Source organism: Lepidochelys kempii, chromosome 6 (genome assembly GCF_965140265.1).
Source record: "Lepidochelys kempii isolate rLepKem1 chromosome 6, rLepKem1.hap2, whole genome shotgun sequence".
In the NCBI taxonomy this organism is placed as follows: Eukaryota; Metazoa; Chordata; order Testudines; family Cheloniidae; genus Lepidochelys; species Lepidochelys kempii.
In genome coordinates, this window is record NC_133261.1 from 76136956 (window position 1) to 76159092 (window position 22137).

A 22137-nucleotide genomic window follows, 5' to 3' on the forward strand; every position below is an offset into this window, starting at 1 on the left:
TGTTTCTTTTTTTGCAACACTGTTATACTGTCCACTCATATTTCGCTTGTGATCCACTATGATCCCCCCAGATCCCTTTCCACAGTACTCCTTCCTTGGTAGTCATTTCCCATTTTGTATATGTGCAACTGATTCGGGGCATAATTACTATAAACTTCCAATGATAGTGCCCACTTGCCCTACGTGCCTGTGAAAATCTTCCCCGGAACGTTTATTTATGTGAACTTATTTTGTGTTTAGGTTAGATATTTAGACTATTCAAAACACCCAAACTGATTTTCCTCAGATTTTTCAAAACAGTTATCTTTGGTCTAAGATCACACAGGGGAAGTTATATGTTCTAAGAAATGGCTGAGAAAGTTATGAGCAAATGAAAAAGAAGAATTAAAAAAATAAATCTGAACTTATTTATGGCGCTTTCTATGACAAAACTTACAATGTAATATACATTCATTTACAAATATACCATCTTTTCCCTACCATAGAGATGATTCCTATCCAGCATCAATATCAGTACAGTTTTGCAAATTATTCATTGCTGTGTGATGAATTAAATACAGACAAGCTAATCTTTATGTGAGTAGCCACATAATCATCGGTTTACATTAGCAGCTCCTGCAAAGTATGCTACAGGACAATAAAACTAATGTGGTAAAATGAACTAGCAAGTGGGCAGTTCACTTGTCAGTAGCTTGCAAAGTTTGTTTTTATCAAAGAATAATTAACTCTATTCCTTAAGAGTGGAAGTTACGGGTTTTTTAATTTCTCCTACATTCTATTTCTATCCTGAAGACTCACATTTTATTTTCAACTCTTTATATTTACATTTAATCAAATCATTAGAGATCAAGAAGAATGGTCAGAGCATCTATGATTTCTTTTCTATCCTACTTATAAGGCATCAGCATCACCAACTGACGTATCATATTTGAGGAGGCAGTGCTGCCTAGTTGATAGGGCACTGCACTATAAGACCTGTAAAGTGAAATCCTAATCTCTCTGAAGTCAACGGCAAAACTCTCATTGACTTCAATGGAACCTGGATTTTGGTCCTGGGTTCTATTTCACAACTCTGATACTGACATGCTGACTGAACTTGGATGAATCACTTCACCTCTGTGTTTCTCTATGCCCTCTTCCACCACTTGTCTCTTGCCTAATTAAATATTTCAGGGCAGCAACTACCTCTCAGCTTTGTGCCCCAGTCTTAGTCGGGATCTCTACACGTTGTTGTCATACAGATATAATAATAAAGGTCCTTGGGTTCCAGACTACTTACTCAATACATGACCCTAGGCAATTAATGTAATTTCATTGCAGCATAACTAATCCAGGTATAAAACACTGTATAAAAGCAGGTCCTTCAAACAAACAAACAAAACTCTTATACTTCATCTGAGTTAAGCTGCCTAGATGAGAAGTTTTATACTTATGCTCATAATATAAGTCAAGGGAAATACTGTAATTTCTTTATTAGTCCAACACATATGCTAATATCCAAAATCTTGGGCTCACGTAATAACAGTGTTAGCAATAAGTATAGTTTACTTTATATAATGTGTACTTAGTATGGTGTCACTTGAATGGATAGAAATATTTGCAGCTTGTATATTTTACCCAACTCCTTTTACTTTTATTTCTGAGCAAGGGAGCAAAACCACTTACATGCATTTCTGGTGCACAGCGTCCAAGCAAGTCTATCAGAGCTGAATAAAAGGACATGATTGCATTGCCCATGTGCACAATCTCTTCCTCCTCTTCTTCTTCAACACTGCTGAAAAGGCACCAAAAACATGAGAATATTTTGGCTGCCATAGGATAGCCTAAAATAAGGTTGGATTCTTCATTATAGGGGTGACTGTGTAAAACTTTAGACTGAAGCGCCAGCTGACTGAAAGCAGTGTTTATTGACCTATTTCTTGTGTCTGGTCACAGGTTAATTTCTTCTACACTAAGAAATACATTTATTATTCACTTTTTATTCAGGTTTTATTGTAGTCTTTATTTTATAAGTTAGCCCAGAATAGGAAGGAAAAGTCTTTTGTGTTTTCTGTTTAAAAATTATTTTTCATTAACTGCAGCATGTTCCCTGTGTGCATTTTGTATGAAAAGTCCAATTATATATTACGTAGCCTGTTCCACATCTGGAAGTTCATACTAATACTTATGTATCTAAAACATGTATTGGGTTCTCAAGTTTGCTGTGCACCCATACAGAGAATTATTTGCCCTAATTTAGGTCCTATACATATTAAGATAAGTGATAGGTCCAATTTCTCTTTGAAAAAGACAGTTACCTTTTCCGTAACTGGTGTTCTTTGAGATGTGTTGCTCATGTCCATTCCACATTAGGTGTCTGTGCTCGCCACATGCACTGGTGCTGTAAGTTTTTCCCTCAGCAGTATCCATAGGGGACTGGCTTTGGCACCCTCTGGAGTGGCGCCACCGGCTCCCCCTACCCTCAGTTCCTTCTTGCCGGAAACTCTGACAGTCAGGAAGGAGGGTGGGTTGTGGAATGGACATGAGCAACACATTTCAAAGAACAACAGTTATGGAAAAGGTAACACTCTTTTCTTCTTCGAGTGCTTGCTCATGTCCATTCCACATTAGGTGACTCCCAAGCAGTATCCCTGGAGGTGGGTACGAGTTCATGGATGTGTTGATTGCAGCACAGCTCTGCCGAACCCAGCACCATCCCTGGCCTGCTGAGTGATGGCATAGTAAGCTGTGAACGTGTGAAGAAAGGACCACGTCGTGGCTCTACAGATGTCCTGGATAGGGAGGGATGTGAGCCAGGAAGGCCGCCGAAGACGCCTGAGCTCTAGTTGAGTGGGCTCTTACAATCGGTGGTGGCAGAACTCTCACTTGGTCATAACAGGTCCTTATGCACGAGGTGATCCAGTTGGAAATCCTCTGTGAGGACACTGGAAAGCCCTTCATCCTATCCGCTGTAGCAATGAAGAGTTGAGATGATTTTTGGAAAGGCTTGATAAGCTCTAAGTAAAAAGCCAAGGTCCTTTGGAAGTCCAGCGCATGAAGACACCTCTCTTCGCTGCTCTTGTGTGGTTTGGGACAGAACACTGGGAGGAAGATTTCCTGGTTCATATGGAAGGTGGACAACACCTTCGGCAGGAAGGCTGGGTGGGGTCGCAGCTGAACCTTGTCTTTGTAGAAGACCATGTACGGTGGTTCTGAGGTCAAGGCTCTAACCTCAGAGACTCGTCTTGCCGATATCACTGCCACCAGGAACACGACCTTCCATGACAGGTGGAAAAGGGAGCAGGAGCCCAGCGGCTCAAAGGACAGGCCTGTGAGCCTAGAGTGGACCAAGTTAAGATCCCACTGGGGACAGGAGCCCGCACCTGTGGGAAGAGTCTCTTGAGACCTCTCAAGAATCTGACCGTCATGTAATGGGAAAATGCAGTCTGTCCTTGAATCGATGGGTGCAAAGCAGAGATGGCTGTGAGATGCACTCTAACAGAAGTATGTGCAAGGCCCTGGTTCCTCAAATGAAGCAGGTAATCTAAGACAGATTGTAATGGAATGAGAGATACCACGCTCGGATGCTCAGGAGGAAGAGACACCATACCCGGATGCCCAGTGGGAAAGCCTTGTCCACTTGGCCAGGTAACTCAGTCTGGTTGAGGGCTTCCTATGTCCCTTGAGGACCTGTTGGACCTCCTCCAAACAGGCCTGCTCCTCCGGGTTCAGCCACACAGCATCCATGCCAAGAGGTGGAGGGATGTGAGGCTGGGGTGCAAGAGCCAACCATGGTCCTGTGACTGCAGGTCCAGTCGGTTGGGCAAGGGACAGGGAGGGGCTGCTGTCAGGTTCATGTGTGTGCCAAACCAGTGCTGGCAAGGCCACACCGGGGCGATCACGATAACCTGTGCCTTGTCTCTCTTGATCTTTGTCAGTAGCTTGCTGATGAGCAGAATTGGTGGGAACGCATACATGAGGCCCCCCCAACCATGACAGGAGGAAGACATCGGAGAGGGATCCCCTGCTCAGACCTTACCGAGAACAGAAGCAATGGCTCTTCCTGTTCCGTGTGGTGGCAAATAGGTCACCTTGGGGAGTCCCCCACCTTTGGAAGATCATGCAGGCTAGCTCCAGGCAGAGTGACCACTTGTGGTGAGAGGAGAAGTCCCTGCTGAGCTGGTCTGCCAGTGTATTCTTGATGCTGGGAAGGTGACAAGCTGCTGGGTGGATTTTGTGGCTGATGCAGAAGCGCCTCCTGACAGAGAGCCAACAAGCATGCTCCCCCCTGCCTGTTAATGTAGAACATCGAGGCTCTATTGTCAGGCAGGACTCATACCACTTGCCTGACAGGAGGGGTAGGAAGAGTCCACATGCCAGCCAGACCACTCTGAGCTCTTTGATGTTTATGTTCAACTTTGCCTCCTCCGGTTACCACATCCTGTATCTGGAGGTCGTCGAGATGTGCCCCCGAGCTGAGGTCCAAGGCATCCGACACCAACTCAATGGAGTTGTCAAACGGAACCAACTCCAGGACTGTCCTGTGATCAGTCCACCATCGCACTGAGGTAAGTATCACCTGGGGAATGGTAATGATCTTTTCCAGGGGGTCTCGGGACTGGGAATAAACGATCCCCAGCCACTGCTGTCTGGGCCGCATCTGAAGCCTGGCATGGTTGTCTTAGCCTCTCCTTGTGGCTAACCACCTCAACCACAAGGGAATTGGGGTCTGGGTGGGAGTATAAGCACTCACGCCCTTTGGTTGGCACAAAGTACTTGCGTTCAATCCTCTTAGAGATAGGGGACACGGAAGAGGGGGTCTGCCACAGGGCATTAGTGATTTTGGAAACCCCTTCATGAAGGAGTAGAGCCACCCTGTCAGGAGCCGAGGAGCAGAGCACATCAAACAGAGAGTCCGAGGGCTCTTTCAATTCCTCTGCCTGAAGTCCCAGGTTGGAAGCAACCCTCTTCAAAAGTTCCTGGTATGTTTTGGCGTCATCCTGAGGAACTAGGTGAGGGGGCCTCATGATAGCCTTGTCTGGCAACATCTGGCTGGTGCCACGGGAACCTCAACGTTCATTGGTGGTCCAGTAGCTTACTCCCCATGGTCCTCCTGGACCTCTGGGGTCTTACCCCCCCGAAGCCTCGAGCACTGGAGAGGGACAGGATACCGAGGCCTCTGGCCTCTCTGAGGCTCCCGACACCAACCGGGCAGCCTGGGGAGGTTGGCTGAACCCCCAAGGGTTCCATGGGTACCATGGCCCCAGCCACTGCACTTGGGGCCATGGGACAGGTTTCAGTGCTGATGATGTAGGCAGCATCTCTGGTACCGGGGCTTGTCCCACAGTCAGGGAACCTCGCTCTGTGCTGGAGCTATAAGCAGAGCGGTCAGTAGCAGGCGACCAGGATCTAGTGAAGCAGTGGCTCTTGTCTGACTGGTGCCAGTTGCTGCGTCCTGAAGCCGACCTGTCCCGAGCGAGACGGGAGTCTTGGTCGGGATCTCTGGGACCTTCTTGACAGGAGCCGTGAAGGGAGACCGGTGCCAGGCTGTGGACGGCACTGGCGGAGCACTGTGTACAGAGGGTACAGAGGCCACAGTGCTCAGTGTGGAGTCGGACTGCTGCTCCAATGCCAGAGTGAGTGCTGACTCCATTAAGAGCGCTTTCAGATGGATATGGCACTCCTTCTTTGTCCTAGGTTTGAAGGACTTGCAGATCCGACACTTGTTGCTCATGTGCCTCTCACCTAAGCACCTTAGGCAGCTGGTCTGAGGATTGCTGAGGGGCACAGGCCGTTTGCAGCAATCACAGGGCTTAAAGCCTGGGCACTGGGGCATGCCCCATCCCCTGGCTGAGTCTCGTTCGGGACTACGAGAACTTCAAGAACTATTACTACAGGTAACTAACTGTAACAACAATTACCTACAAGTATACTACAAGTTCTACAGAGTTTGAACAAACAGAGAACGAGACAACACTAGCTGAAGAAGCAGATGTTCCAGCACTGTCACTGACGGCAGGAAGAAACCGAGGGTGGGTAAGCCGACAGCGCCCCTTATACTGGGCCATGCGGGCACCACTCCAGAGGGTGCCAGAGCCGGTCCCCTATAGATACTGCTGAGGCAAGCACATATCCCTAATGTAGAATGGACATGAATAAACACTCAAAGGATAATAATTGTTTACTCTTCAGTTATGTTTTTAGGATGCTGTCTACCATCAAAGCAGAGTTATCAACTTTTAATTGATGTGTAAAGTCAAAAAACTACTGCACTGCATGGAAATGTGAGTGTGGTCATAGACAGGAGTCTGCTGACAGGAGGATTCTGTGACAATGACCAATTCAAAAATGTACTCTACAGTGTGGTTTAGAAAAATATGTCCAATTGCTTTAGAAAAATGGAAGGACAAACTTCAAGACATTTCTCACGCTGAGATTTTCAAAGCACATTAGGGGATTTAGACAAGTATCTTTCAATCTGTTGATCTGCTTTGAAAACCTCAGCCTTAATCTTTTCTTTCAGAATTCCAGAAGCAAAAACATTTCTTCTGTGTAAAGTATTCAATAATGCATAGATTTTATTGAATCTTGGCTGGGGTAGGGGGTAAAATAGGGCCAGCTGGGGTCACCCTTCCCCTCATCCAAGAACTGTGCAGAGGAGACATCACCTCCACCACTCTTGGGCACTAAGACCTTTCTTTCCTCCTGCCATGTGGCTTCAGGGGAAAAACTGCAGGGAGGAACCAGTCAGAAACTCCAGGTCAGAGCAGAAGCAGCTAAAGCAGGGACCTTCAGACAGCCAGAGAATGTTGTACAATTTTGACGGGACTTCTGAGGTCGGTGCTCATTGGCTCTCTGTGTGTGCTCCAACCCTCTTGTTCCCCACAACTCTCATAATCTCTTCACCTCAATTTCACACCACACCTGCTCCTCTACCCTACTCTTCCCTGCCCTGTCCCCTACGCCTTCTTTCCCTTCCATGTCCTCTCTCCCTTCACTTTTCCTTCTATTTAGCTGATCCCCTCCTAACTAAACCCAGCCTAAAAAGCAATCATGGAGCTAACATGAAGTTTACTGTTGTCACCCTGTTCGCTCTGCTTGTGTGTTATCCTTCCCCGTCCCCCCTCTGTCTGTCTTATCAATTTACACTGTAAACTCTTTGAGGTACGGACTGTCTGCTGCTCTGTGTCTATACAGTGCCTAGCACAATGGGGCAAACATGGTTAGTTATTAGGTACTACTGTAGTATACAAGATTAATAATTCAGCTAATGAAACATCAGCATTTGCCAAAAGAGCATATACATTTACTTACACTTCTCTTTTATAGCACTGAGATGGAAGGTCAAGAGTTGGGTTCTCTGAGATCTTAATAGCTCCTTGCATAGCTGCCAGCAAACCATTTCCTCCTTCTCCTCTAAGAGCTGGCCCAAAGCATTCTGGACGTCGAATAAGGAGCTTGACAACAACACTAGCATTTTCCTCAACACTTTCACCTAAAGACCAACAGGACACGTTAGCCTCTTATATAAAAGCCAATATACTTCTTCTGAAAGGCAACCACTAATTTATGAACAGTTTGGATTTTTCCCTAAATTTTACAGTACATAAAATAATAGAGAGAGAAAGAAAAACAACCTTTTTTTTAGAAGGAAAAAATGCTAAATTTACAGCACCAGAGATAAATCTTCTACTTAATCAAAGAGCAGTTAGTATATAGGGAATGACAGTGTAAACGCCTGCAAACTGCTTTGGCCAAAGTTCAACAACTTTAACTTAGAAGATTGACTTCTAGGGTTGCCAGGGGAATTCATTTCCATGATTACTTCTGTCTTTTTCCTCTCTTCTGAAACGGCCAACAAAGGCAGCAACTGTGATAGTAGCTTCTGAAGTGTCCATGCAGGAAATGGACTGAGAACTCATTTCACATAAATAATTAAACCATCACTAGAAGGTAACAAAAATGGCTACTAACCTTCTGTAATTCCTGTTCTTTGAGATGTGTTGCACATGTTCATTCCACTCTTGGCATGAGTGCAGCCTGCAAGTCATTGGAAACTTTTCCTTCAGTGGTACTGCCAGGATGGTACTGCCAATGCATCCAAGTATAAAGGGCCCAGCCATCCCAGAGTCCCCTCAGTTCCTTTTTGCTGGACAACCCCAATGCACAGAAGTAGACGGGTGGGTCATGGATTGAACATGTGTAACACATCTCGAAGTACAGTTATGGAAGTTTAGTAACTATTTTTTCTTGAGTGATTGCGCATGAGCATTCCACACTTGGCAACTCACAAGCTATAAACCAGGTGGTGGTATAGGAATCGATGTGCACACAGACTGAAGTACAACTCGCTCAAATTTAGCAGTTTCTAGAGTACTGAGTGATGGCATAATGGGATGCAGAGGTGTGGACTGAAGATCAGGTAGCCTCTCTACAAATTTCCTGGATAGGGGCATGCACAAGAAATGCAGTTGAAGCCACTTGAGATCTTGTCAAATGAGCAGTTACTCTGCTTGATGCAGAAATGCCAGTCAGGACATAACATACATGAACACAAGAGGCTATCCATGATGAAATTCTTTGTGAAGAGATCGGGAAATCTTTCATCCCATCTGCCATGACCACAAATATTTAGGCTGACAAATGGTACTGTTTAGTTCTATGTAGAACACCAAAGCCCTTCTAACATCTAGGGTGTGCAGGCATTGCTTATCTCTATTTTAGGAAAGTAAATCAAGTGGTTAATATGGAAGTTAGAAATCACTTTAGAGAGAAATCTTGGATGAGGGCTGTCATAAATATAAAGGGAAGGGTAACAACTTTTATATGTGCAGTAACATAAAATCCCTCCTGGCCAGAGGTACAGAATCATTTTACCTGTAAGGGGTTAAGAAGCTCAAATAACCTGGTTGGCACCTGACCAAAAGGACCAACAAGGAAAGAAGATACTTTCAAATCTGGCGGGTGGGGGGGGGGGAAGAGGTTTTGTTTGTGCTCTCCTTGTTAGTTCTCTCTCAGACAGAGAGAGACCACGGCAGGAAAAAACATCTCCTAAAAACATACCTGAAATGAGCATCTAGGATTACAAAAATTGTAAGTAAAGCAAGGAAATGCATTAGATTATCTTTTGTTTTAGCTTGTGAATTTTCCCTATTCTTTGCAGGAGGTTTATTCCTGTTTTTGTAACTTTGAAGTTGAGCCCAGAGGGGAATCCTCTGTGTTTTAAATCTTTTTATCACCCTGTAAAATTACCTTCCAGCCTGATTTTACAGAGGTGCTGCTTTTACTTTTTTCTTTATAATAAAGTTCTTGTTTTAAGAACCTGATCAGAAATCAGAAAGAAATCAGAGCCTCTCCGATAGATCCATGAGAGTGGAGAACCAGTGCTCCTAGGGCAATGCTGTGGCTATTAGTATAACTCAGGCATGGTCCCACTTGATCTTTAGCAACTCTCTGTGCAGGAGTGGAATTGGAGGAAAAGCATAGCAGAATTGTTCGGCCAGGGTAGTAGGAAAGTGTCTGTGACGGAACCCGAACTGCAACCTTGTATGGAACAAAACTGATGGCATTTTCTGTTAGTTTTGGTTGTGAATAGATCTATCTGGGGATTCCCTCACTGCTGGAAAATGCACCTGGCTACATCCAGGCAGAAAGACCACTCGTGGTGATTTGTAAACAATCTGCTTAGATGGTCTGCAAGCTCACTCTGCACCCCTGGAAGGTAAGAGGTTTCAAGATTGATTTAACTGACAGAGCAAAAGTTCCAGAGGTGAATGGACTCTTGACAAAGTGGGGAAGAGCAGGCTCCTCCTTGCCTGTTGAGGTAAAACATTGTTGCTGTGTTGTCTCTGAGAACAAACAGGCTTTTCCCCTGGACCTGAGATTGGAAAAACTGGCATACTAGCGAATAACCCTTAGCTCCCTGACATTGATGTGTAGAGACATGTCTTGTGAGGACCATAAACTCTGAGGGGACCCAGATGAGCACCCGAACTCAGAACAGATGCATTTGTCACCAATGTCAATGAAGGCTGAGGTTGGACACAGTGAACACCTTCACACACATTGAGTAAGTGAGCTCTATAATCATCAGAAGGGGATGAGATGGCTCATGCGGAAACTGCCTCATCAGGGGAGGAGGACAATGAAGTCAGCACAGGTTGAGGCTGCCCCTCCTCCATAAGCTGTCCAGTAGACTTCTCTTGAACCACCACTTCCTGCTCACCACCGGGCCCAGAACCGGACTCAGGAACAGGCAGTGTCTGGTGAGTAGACTCCTTGTGCCTCTCTGAGGAGACAGAGCAGGAATGCCGTATGTATGACTTGGAAACTGTGGGGAATCTTCAGATTCCAAAAGAACCATCGGAAGGGTGGTGGGCCCCAGTAACTCTTGGCCATTGCAGCTTGAGGATCTCAAGGCAACCCCAGGTAATAACACCTAGGTGGGGAGTAGCATGACTGGCTCTGAAGCTGGGAAACATAGGAACCAATCTCCAATTCAGAGAAGGACGAATCACTCTCTGCTGACCAAGGTCGGGTGTGGCGGGGGAGGCTCCCAGTTATGCTGGAGAATGGTGCCGAGTCAGTAAAGATTGTAAAGCAGCGAACATTGCATGGTACCAATGGGGACATAAAGTCTGAGGCCAAGGAGGTTGCTGCGGTACTGGCGCACCTCTGTCTGCCAGTACCAGGAACGTGGTTTCCTGCACCACCAGGGACACAGGTACCGATAGACTCAGCAGATCTCTAACTGCTGCAAATGCCTCCAGCATGGTCAGTACCAAGATGGGCTCAAGTTATTGTGGTCAAAAATGGAGAGGGCACCTCTTCAGGCCCCAGACTCAACAGTGCCTGCCTCAGTGCTGGAGCCAATGGTGCTGGTTTCAACACTACCTGAGAAGAGGAATGCTTGGATTTTGGCTGTACTCTACTCTTATCCCCATGCTTAGAGGATTTGGTTGCCAGCAGCTTTGCTTTCTCAGTGATCTGTCCATAGGTCTCATGCCTCTTCTTGGGCACTGGAGAGGGCAAGTGGTGCCAAATCTCAGGCAGCATAAAAGGCACACTACTAACCAATCCCAAACCACTTGATGCCAAATCAGGACAGCTAGGCTCTGACGGAAGTCTCAGGGCTGCTTCCAGGAGCAAAAACTTCAGCCTGGCTTCTCTGTCTTTAGTCTTTGGCTTAAAGTTCTTGCAAATCTGGCAGTGATTCTGAATATGAGCTTCCCCAAGCATTTCAAGCAGTTTGGGTGCCTGTCACTGTTGGGCATTGGCCCAGAACAAAAGACACAGGACTTGAAGCATGGTGACCAAGGCATCCCTCAGTACCAAGAAACAGAAACCCCAGATCTGGGGACTGAAAAAGAACACTAAAAGTAAACTAACACTTACTAAGTACTAAGCAACTATAAAACGAGATAACTATTCACAAGAGCATTTGCTAAGGCAAACCATGAAATTCCAAAAACTATCACAGGTGGTAAGAAGGGACTGAGGGGGCTCTGGGGCAGCTGGGTCCTTTATTTTGAAGTTTAGTGGTGTGCGACAGCAGAAGGTGCTCAAGCCACCCTGATGGGTATCACTGAAATAAAAATTTCTGACTACTGTGCATGGGGCGCACATATACCAAGAATGAAATGCATATGTGCAATCACTCAAAGAAGAATTTTCTGTTCATTGCCAACCAGGGCCAATATTCCAACTGGTGACCTGGATCAATCATAACATTTAAATTCCTGATTACCAGTCCCTGGAAGCATTCATTTAAAGCTTTAGAAAATGTACTACAGGGGACAATGAAGCACTGATATAAGAATAAATACTAACTTAACAGGCTCCCTCACATTCAGATTGTATAAAACTCAGTGCATTCCCCCCCAACTAAAAGATTAATTGTTCTAAATGGCCAGTGTTTTTTATGAAAGAAAGTGATATTATTTCAGTGGTCCAACAGAAATGGAGATTGTTGCTAAATATTGTATCATCTATGTTCTAGCACAAAGAATATCTGTTGTGATCCAGCAACTAAATCTTCTCAGCTTGACTAAGGAATGTCAAATCTCCAAGGATTGATACATCTGCCCTCTAGACACGGTAATTTAATTGCAGTAAAAAAGTATCTCAAATTATTTTCAATATATGTTTAGGTAGGAATAAATATGTTTTGCTTGCTATATGAAGGCTTTAAATAGAATCCTTCTCAATTTCTACATATAACGCATACTATAGCTCAGATTAAGTATTTCACACCATGCCTCATCCTACTTTAAATCACAGTTATAACTCTGCCTTGGAATAGATTCTGCCTGCTTTCATTTTATAACATCATCTAGTTTTGCATACAGGCATTTACATTAAAAAATTTGGTTTGATTTAGTTGGAATGGTTAAGCAAATACTTTTGTAAAGCTGAATTACATAGTGAACATAATACAAGCAACACTTTCCATGGCCATTTCAATGACTCAACAAAACTAATACCCTTAGACATTTTTATTCAGATCACTTTCTAATATCTAACTGCACACCAAACACCTGATGTTCCTGCAGCCTTGCATGTATGGAGTCCGTGGGGAGGGTGTGTGGGATTGTATGCATACCTGTTGCAAAATCAGACTCCAAATGCGAATAAAATTACATTACAATTTTATTAAAAGAAAACTACTGACACAGTTTTGCCTGAATAGTTTATCTCCTGAACATCTATCTAACCTGTTCTTGAATGAGAGAAGTGATAATGCTTCATCCACCTCCTTTGGTGGATAATGCCCTGTTTCTCCCCCTGTTAAGTGATATTTCCTAGGGTAGAGAATTTGTGGTGAAACATGTGGGGTTTATACTACTTACTTAAACTGGAGGTGAAAGTGGGTTTGTGAAAGGCAAAGAAATTTACATATGACTATAAGTTAGAGGTGTGTGGAAAGGAAAGCTCTATCTCAAAACAGGGAGACCAAATTCATCCCTAGTGTAGCCCACTAAATTCAACGAAATTACACCCAGAATTAATTAGGTCTAAATATTTTTTTACAATTTCTCGCAGGTTGCAATTGTTGGCCCCCTTAGCATGTAAGTTTTACTTGTGTTGTATGACCACTGCATACCAAATTGGTGCAAGCTTTACTACTTAACTTCTTAGAGCCCACTGTAACCTATGCCACAGTCTAACTCAATGATGAATTTGGCTTGGAGATCTCTGTGGGAGTTGCATCAGCTTACACCAGGCAATACTTTAGCCCAGTATTAAATCTAATGTATTTATAGGCATTTCTATGATGCTTGTATCTCAGTAACTCAAATATTTCTTAATTTATCTTTGCAACACCCCTCTGAGGTAGTAAAATAGTATTATCCCTATTTTATAGATGAGAAATTCAGGCAGAAGATGATTAATGGTCTGATTTACAGACGTGCCGAGTACCTGCAACTCTCATTGTCACTGGAACCTGAAGGTGCTCAAAAGGGGCCTTGAGAAGTCATCTAGTTCTTCCTCCATGCTAGTGCAGGACCAAGTATACTTGGACAATCCCTGATAGGGGTTTGTCAAACCTGTTCTTAAAAACCTCCAATGATGGGAAATCCACAGCCTACCTTGGAAGTCTATTCCAGTGCTTAATTATGCTTATAGTTAGAACATATTTTCCCAATATCTTGCATTACACCTTTGTTCGTAGTATCAGTGGAAATTTATCTTTATATAAAGCCTTTCATTTGGGTATAACAAAGAAATTTACAACTATTAATTCAACTTCACAACACCTCTATGAGGTAAGTATTATTTTACCCATTTTACAGGTAGGTAACATGGTACACTTGGGGGTTGAGTGGTTAAGTGCTCCAAATCACTGAGTGGGTCAGTGGCAGAGGCAAAGATAGAACCCAGAAGTCCTCACTCACGCTACAGTTCTAACTATTGGTTCCCTCTAGGAGTTAGAATTGATGATGCTAGCTTCAAGTGTACATTCAATATCCAGGACAAAACTTCCACAGCAAAAAGACAATGTGATGAGAAATAATACAGTGAGATGCTATAGGAAGGAGATATGCAAATCGGATATTGGCTATGAACACAGGATAAAGTGATACTGCTTATGATACACATGACAAATTAAAAGTGAAAATATTTAATATTTTGCGGAAAAAAGAACTCAAAGAAGAATAAACGCTTCCACTATTTCACAGTTACAGAACTACAACACAGCATATAGCATTAAAACTGAGGTCTCTAACCTTATGTCAGATATGTAGATCCTGAGCTGCATGTGGTACTTTCAAAATATTTTTGAAGTTCTAGGGTTTGCTGGCTCCACAGAATTTACACCCCAATGAGAATCACTATGTTATGATTAATGAATATTTTCAATTATGCCCCATATAGCAGTAGCCAAATTGAGGTTGATGGGAGATTACAAGTGTAAGTGGTTCACAAAAGGATCACTCTATTCCCAGGTAATGAAAAAAATTATGAAAAAAAGGTGGAGAAACATTTCTCTAACACTTGAAAACTGAAAATCCTTATAAGGGGCCAGTAATTTATTTAATACATTTTATACTTTGTTGGTTTGACTCTTCATTAGCTTAGGGCTCTCTTCTAGGATTTGTTTGCTGTTAATTTCAATAAGGTTTGGAATTTTTCTTGTAATGTTTCAGTTTGTATTTTGTACTAATGTCTGAATTCTAAAAATATTATTTTCTAAATTCTTTTGATTTGAACATAGTATTTACTGTATATATTTTATATTTTTGTCATTTTTATATGGTGAGGCTGGGGGTGTTAGATTATTTGAGGACTTCTGGGGAGCAGGGGCTAGATTTATTTGTACTTTTGAGGCACATTGAAATTAGCCTTCAGTATTTCCTTTTTCATCTTTATGGGTTGTCATATAAAGAGATGAAATTAAAAAAAAATCACACCATTGTTATTAATATCTGAAGGTTAACCTTGAAGTGCTTATTTGGGCAAAGCTCCCAGTTATAACAATGGTTATTTTGCCTGAGTAAGGACAGAACAAAAACTTCAAGACTTGGCTCCAGGTTTGAATCTGATATTAGTGTGATCAGCAAACCTTTTAAGCTTTAGCACTGCCCCCAGCCCCAACTTGGTATGGCCACTAAAACCAGATTTTGGACAATTGGCATGTTGAACTATTATTGTGCTTACAACTGAACTGGTCCTTTTTGTTCATTTTAACCTCTTGTGCATTACATCAAACTTTTCACTAGTATGATTAGTGATCTAATATTATAATAAACAAGATCAACAAAATTATACTGTCAGATTTTCATCAGTGACTTTCTTCCCATTGTATAGTTAATGAACATTTAAAATTTGTTAGGAATACTTACATTACATTTAAAAGACCGAGCCTTTCCCCATTGCCTCCTCCCTGTCAGAGCCTTTCCCCTCTTCTGCAGTCTTTCCCTGCTGAGGAGAAGGGCTCCAGCAATGGGGAGCTGACAACATCTTTTCCCACTGCCTGAGTCTTTCCCTCCAGCGAGGAAGGGCTCCATCAGCAAGGAAGTAGTGGGACACTACACTGCTAAAAAATAGCAGTGTAGATGGGAAGCACAGCTTGGGCAAGTGGAGAGCCATTAGGGTGTGTACTTGGGCATGTCTTTACTCACCTAAGCCAGGCCTCCACCAGTCAATGCTGCTCTTCATACCTGCGGTGGTGGAGCTATGTTTATGTACACTACATGCTGCCTAAAGAAGCATGCAGTGTGTAGACATATTCTCAAGCGCCAACTGCTATCTGTGAGCCTCATCAGCAGTCTCAGCCAAGGGGCCAAGAAATGAATGAACATTGAGAAGGAACTACTTTTTCTCTTCTAGAGTTTGTTTTTTCACTTCAGGATTAAGGTACATTGGCAGGCAACAGGAAGAAGAGAAGACTAAATTCTTCAATCACCTTTATCCAGCATCTTTCACAAACACTAAACTCACACAAAAATATTTTACTGTGATATATAATATAACTATGCATTTTGCAACACAAAGTGGCACAGTTACTCTTTGACATATCCGTGTAACTCTCATAGTGGTAACATTAATGTGGTCAGTTGCTGGAAGTCAGGACTGTGCATTTAAAGTATAGACATTGCTGTGTGTCCTGGAACAGTATAAGTCATTAACCTCTCGGCACCTCAGTTTACCCACCACTAAAGTTCATATAATTTTATTTACCTACCTTAAGAAAGTATTGCCAGACTTTATTAAATAACTAAAATTTGCAAGAGCATTGAAAGATGTGATATAAGAAAAAAATATAGTTAAATAACAATTATGAAGACGATTATAATTACATAAAGGAAGGAATACGCTAGTAACATTTGTAAAGAGATAGTATACTTTAAATAACTCAAAGATTTAGATCTTACTGATAGAGAAATGTGTAAAAAATGAGGTTTTCTTAAAACATTTAAGAAAATCTCTCTTGAGATAATCAAGATGCCAAAGATTTAAACTTACTGTTAACAAAGACAGCAAATCTTAAGAATGATAGGTAACGTTCACCCTCTATTGGATTCCATCCAATGTCAGGATATCCTTTAGCTACCAGCATAGGGCAGCTCTGAAGCCCACAACCAGCCAAGTAGGTGACAACCTGTTAAATATAAGCATCTGTAGTATTAAACATTTGTTATATTTTAGTTTTGACATACATTTCTAAAAATGTTATCAATGTTTGAAACAAAATAGATCAGAAAAAAATTACAAGATGTTTTTATATAGCAAATGTTTTGACTTGCCTCTGAGAAACAATGTGATTATGCTTAACATTGCATCAATTAATTTTTCTAGCTCTCAGTTTTCTAAATCAAATAATGAAAAACCTAAAGCCCTTTTATTTTTAAGATGGCCCATTTACATGATGAGAACATCCATAAAACAATTGACAGTGTTTTAATTTGGGAGGTGAAAAATCAAATGAACCTTTCAGAAGAAGTTGGAAGTTATTTATAGTAAGATATAGTGAATAGTCTTACCTCCTTCAAAACATGGGCCATAGAATTTTACTGTTAACTTCTAATGTGTACCATACTGCAGGATAACATGAGATGGTAAGGAAGGAAGGAAAAGAAGGAAAGAGAAGCAGTAGTTCTCTCTCCCAGGATTTTTCAAATAGTATATTTATGATAGAAAACCATGTCTTTGAGCATTTTATCCTACTGTGGGTCTCAACCATCAATCTGTGGGCTAATATTTTTTCACTATAATCCTCAATTCTAATTAATATATATATATATATTATATATACATACAAAAATATTAAAAGAATGTTAAGGTTGTAAGTCACACACTCAAAAGTTTGGAAAAGGCCAAAATTAAGGTTGCCTGTACAACCTTAATTTGCACTGCCAATCCTAACCCAAGCTGTATGCATTATGATACCATCTTTAATTACATGAACACATTTCTTTTCCCACAGGACTTCTGCCTCAGTATATAGGATGGACAGTGCTCATATAATCAATATTTCATTTTATCTTAATCATGTGTGACCTTATTTACTGTGCCCCATCCAAACCCTGCATTGAATACACAATTATTAATTTCCTCACGGGTTTTTCTATGGTGCTCACTACTCTAGTACGGGGGTGGGAAAACTATGGCCCGCGGGTGCTGGGTCAGGGGCCGGAACACGCAGCTCAGCCCTGCTCTGGCGCTCCAGTGGGGGCACAGGGTCAGGGCCACACCACGCAGCTCCCGGAATCCGCGGCATGGGCCCGCTCCAGCTCCTACGTGCTCCAATGGGAGCTGCAGGGGCAGTGCCTGCGGATGGGGCAGTGTGCAGAGCCGCCTGGCCACGTCTCTGCATAGGAGCCGGAAAAGGGACATGCCACTGCTTCCGGGAGCCACTTGAAGTAAGCACCACTCAGAGCCTGTATCCCCTGAGCCTCTCCCCATGCTTCAACCCCCTGCCCCAGCCCTGATTCCCCTCCCACTCTCAAAACACCTCAATCCGAGCCCAGAGCACCCTCCTGCACCCCAAACCTCTCATCCCCAGCCCCACCCCAGAGCCTGCACCCCCAGCCAGAACCTGCAGCCCTTCCTGAACCTCTGATCTCCCTCCCGCCCTCCAAACCCCTTGGTCCCAGCCCAGAGCACCCTCTTACACCCCAAACTCCTCACCCGCACCCCCACCCCAGAGCCCGCACCCCGTCCTGCAACCCAACCCCAATTTTGTGAGCATTCACAGCCCACCATACAATTTCTAGTTCCTAGTTCTAGGGCCCTCAGAACAAAAAGTTTGCCCACCCCTGTTCTAATACCTAAACCGTTCACAAACATTAATAAATTTATCATCAGAACACTGCTGTAACAGGAGGCAGTGTTATTATCCCCATTTTACACATGGGGAACTGAACCACTGAGGGATTAAGACCAAAATTATCAAAAATGTCACCTAATTTTGGGTGCCCATGTTGAGACACATAAGTCCTGATTTTTCAGAGTAATTGGCAATTTTATAGCATTTTATATGTTGAAAACACAGCTCCAACCGACTTCAGTTACTGTTGTGAGCATTCAGCACGTCTGTACATGTGGACCCAAAGGTCTCAAGTTGGGCTACCAGAAAATGAGAAACACAAAGCAGACAGAAGAAATTTGGTCTTAAATGACCTGCCCAGCATCACATAGGAACTCTATGGCAAAGGCAGGGATAGAATCCAATTCTGGAGGGCAGCATTCAACTGCCTTTATCATGAGACCGTCCTTTCTCTTCCTGCAATCTCCTGCATTTTCACTTCATGCCTTCCAACTTTGCAACCAGTGAGACAGGGATCCTATAGACAATGTCATTTATTATACAATCTTTATTGATTCCCAGAAGATGGTCCATCCTCTCTAGCATTTCCTAACTTTTGAATGCTTGACTTTACAACCTTAATGTTCTTTTCACATATTTTTGCATATAATTTTCTAATTTTTTTAAAAAGCAAAATGAGGCAACAGAAATTACACCATGTGGAATCACACTGATCCCCCACATGGGTTATCAGTAGGATTTGGACCTTCCAATCCACAGCACAGATCTCTGCCACTTGAGCTAATAGAGTAATTTAATAGCAGTAGGCTGTTATCGTCTATGTCAGAGGTTCTCAAACTGTAGTCTGTGGACCACCAGTGGTCCGCAAGCTCCATTCAGGTGGCCTGCGGATAGTTCCCTCTAAGGTGTGCACCTGGGCAGCTGCACACAAGAGAATAAAGGGCCACCCACCTAATTAGTAGAGCCGCGCAGGTGAAGAAGTCTTCACTGAGCAGGTGCGAACTGTGATTTTTCAGAGGCTTATATCTTGGCCAAATTTGGATGAATTTTCACAGGGATAACATATGATATATCCCTGAGACCAAGGTGATCCCATCACAGCCTACTTTCAAGTCCCTGTTTCAAAGCAAGGAGGCACTAGAGTTTCTCACTTAAATAGTTGAAAGATTTATTATTACTATTATTTTTAACAAGGACAAAGCAATGTATTTTCCCCAAATCTCATTTGGGAAGCAGCTTGACCATTTCAGCCAAAACTGAAAAAAAAAAATAGCTTGAGACATATACCTGTTTGAAAATTTCAAACCAAATAGTTAGTTTTGCAAAGTTATAAGACCTGAAAGTAGAGACTTATAATGGGAAGTCTCAGGCAGCCTTAGCTATAGACATAACTTCCTGCATTGTCTGTAATTTGTTTGTTCTATTGAGTTATGTACTGAATATACAGTGGAATGTGATCACATAATATTCGGGAATTTAATCAGGGGATACTGAAGAAATTAGAAATGAAATCCTAGCATGCTTTAATTTTACTTAAAAAAAGACATTTAGGGTAATTAAGGATCCGGACATCAACAAGGCAGAAAGTGTGTTGCTCCAATTTGGGGCAGATTACTGGTGCATGTTTAAGACTTTAAATTCCAAGACAGCTTTTTGGAGCACAAAACCCAATAAAGTTTCAAATTTTTAGAATTCCAATATTCAAGTGGATTTCAAATCAGGCAAATCCAGTTCACTCATGCCTATTTAAAACAATACCTATTTTTTAAAGATCTTTTATTTTACCCTACCCTTAATAACTAGTTACATAGCTTTGCTATAAAAAGAACATAGAATTGGAGCAGTTAGCCTGCCCTTAATATCACGCTGCCCTTTAATAACTATAAATAAGAGGAGTCAGGAAGATTTCCCCTCTGCCCTACATTACTGCAAGATGAGAAAGGGATTGTTGCAGCATAATCAAATAATTAATAAACCTTTATTGCAAAACCCAGCCTCATTATGGCATGATCTGACTAGAAGGAGACAGAAAGAACATAGAGCAAAATAAAAATAGCTAATAATAAGCACTTACCTTTTCCAGGTCTGGCTCTTCCAAAGCTAGTGCAAGCTCATTATTGTCCATTACAGAAGCAGCTGCAACATCTAGTGGAGTGGAACCCCTCATAGAAGGAGATGCTGGAGAAAAATATGATAATACATAGTAATTAAAATTATTTAGGTTTCAGAGTAACAGCCGTGTTAGTCTGTATTCGCAAAAAGAAAAGGAGTACTTGTGGCACCTTAGAGACTAACCAATTTATTTGAGCATGAGCTTTCGTGAGCTACAGCTCACTTCATCGGATGCATACCGTGGAAACTGCAGCAGACTTTATATACACACAGAGAATATGAAACAATACCTCCTCCCACCCCACTGTCCTGCTGGTAATAGCTTATCTAAAGTGATCATCAGGTTGGGCCATTTCCAGTACAAATCCAGGTTTTCTCACCCTCCACCCCCCCACACAAATTCACTCTCCTGCTGGTGATAGCCCATCCAAAGTGACAACTCTTTACACAATGTGCATGATAATCAAGTTGGGCCATTTCCTGCACAAATCCAGGTTCTCTCACCCTCTCAGCCCCCTCCCAAAAACCACACACACAAACTCACTCTCCTGCTGGTAATAGCTCATCCAAACTGACCACTCTCCAAGTTTAAATCCAAGTTAAACCAGAACATCTGGGGGGGGGGGAGGGGTAGGAAAAAACAAGGGGAAATAGGCTACCTTGCATAATGACTTAGCCACTCCCAGTCTCTATTTAAGCCTAAATTAATAGTATCCAATTTGCAAATGAATTCCAATTCAGCAGTTTCTCGCTGGAGTCTGGATTTGAAGTTGTTTGCTTGTTGGTGAGTATTTGCTTCAGGTTGCGGGGCTGTCTGTAGGCAAGGACTGGCCTGTCTCCCAAGATTTGTGAGAGTGTTGGGTCATCCTTTAGGATAGGTTGTAGATCCTTAATAATGCGTTGGAACCTGAAGCAAATACTCACCAACAACCACATACCACACAACAGAACCACTAACCCAGGAACTTATCCTTGCAACAAAGCCCGTTGCCAATTGTGCCCACATATCTATTCAGGGGACACCATCACAGGGCCTAATAACATCAGCCACACTATCAGAGGCTCGTTCACCTGCACATCCACCAATGTGATATATGCCATCATGTGCCAGCAATGCCCCTCTGCCATTTACATTGGTCAAACTGGACAGTCTCTACGTAAAAGAATAAATGGACACAAATCAGATGTCAAGAATTATAACATTCATAAACCAGTCGGAGAACACTTCAATCTCTCTGGTCACGCAATCACAGACATGAAGGTCTCTATCTTAAAACAAAAAAACTTCAAATCCAGACTCCAGCGAGAAACTGCTGAATTGGAATTCATTTGCAAATTGGATACTATTAATTTAGGCTTAAATAGAGCCTGGGAGTGGCTAAGTCATTATGCAAGGTAGCCTATTTCCCCTTGTTTTTTCCTACCCCTCCCCCCCCCAGATGTTCTGGTTTAACTTGGATTTAAACTTGGAGAGCGGTCAGTTTGGATGAGCTATTACCAGCAGGAGAGTGAGTTTGTGTGTGTGGTTTTTGGGAGGGGGCTGAGGGGGTGAGAGAACCTGGATTTGTGCAGGAAATGGCCCAACTTGATTATCATGCACATTGTGTAAAGAGTTGTCACTTTGGATAGGCTATCACCAGCAGGAGAGTGAATTTGTGTGGGGGGGTGGAGGGTGAGAAAACCTGGATTTGTACTGGAAATGGCCCAACCTGATGATCACTTTAGATAAGCTATTACCAGCAGGACAGTGGGCTGGGAGGAGGTATTGTTTCATA

General features: G+C 42.7%; 1 protein-coding gene across 16 annotated transcripts in view; it reads right to left on the reverse strand.

Annotated features, from left to right (window-relative positions):
* RYR3 (ryanodine receptor 3) overlaps positions 1–22137 on the reverse strand; it is a 581477-nt gene that overhangs the window by 218414 nt on the left and 340926 nt on the right. For 14 of the 16 annotated variants that reach the window (XR_012159473.1, XR_012159474.1, XM_073348839.1 and 11 more), the window contains 4 exons: positions 20325–20428; positions 16447–16582; positions 7294–7474; positions 1666–1774 (listed from right to left, as the gene is read on the reverse strand). Coding sequence is in view for 14 of the 16 variants with exons in the window: in XM_073348839.1 (XP_073204940.1) it covers positions 1666–1774; positions 7294–7474; positions 16447–16582; positions 20325–20428 (530 nt within the window). In the remaining 2 variants the exon portion in view is untranslated. The remainder of the gene's footprint in view (positions 1–1665; positions 1775–7293; positions 7475–16446; positions 16583–20324; positions 20429–22137) is intronic. The other 2 variants (XM_073348831.1, XM_073348826.1) reach the window with 1 other exon arrangement.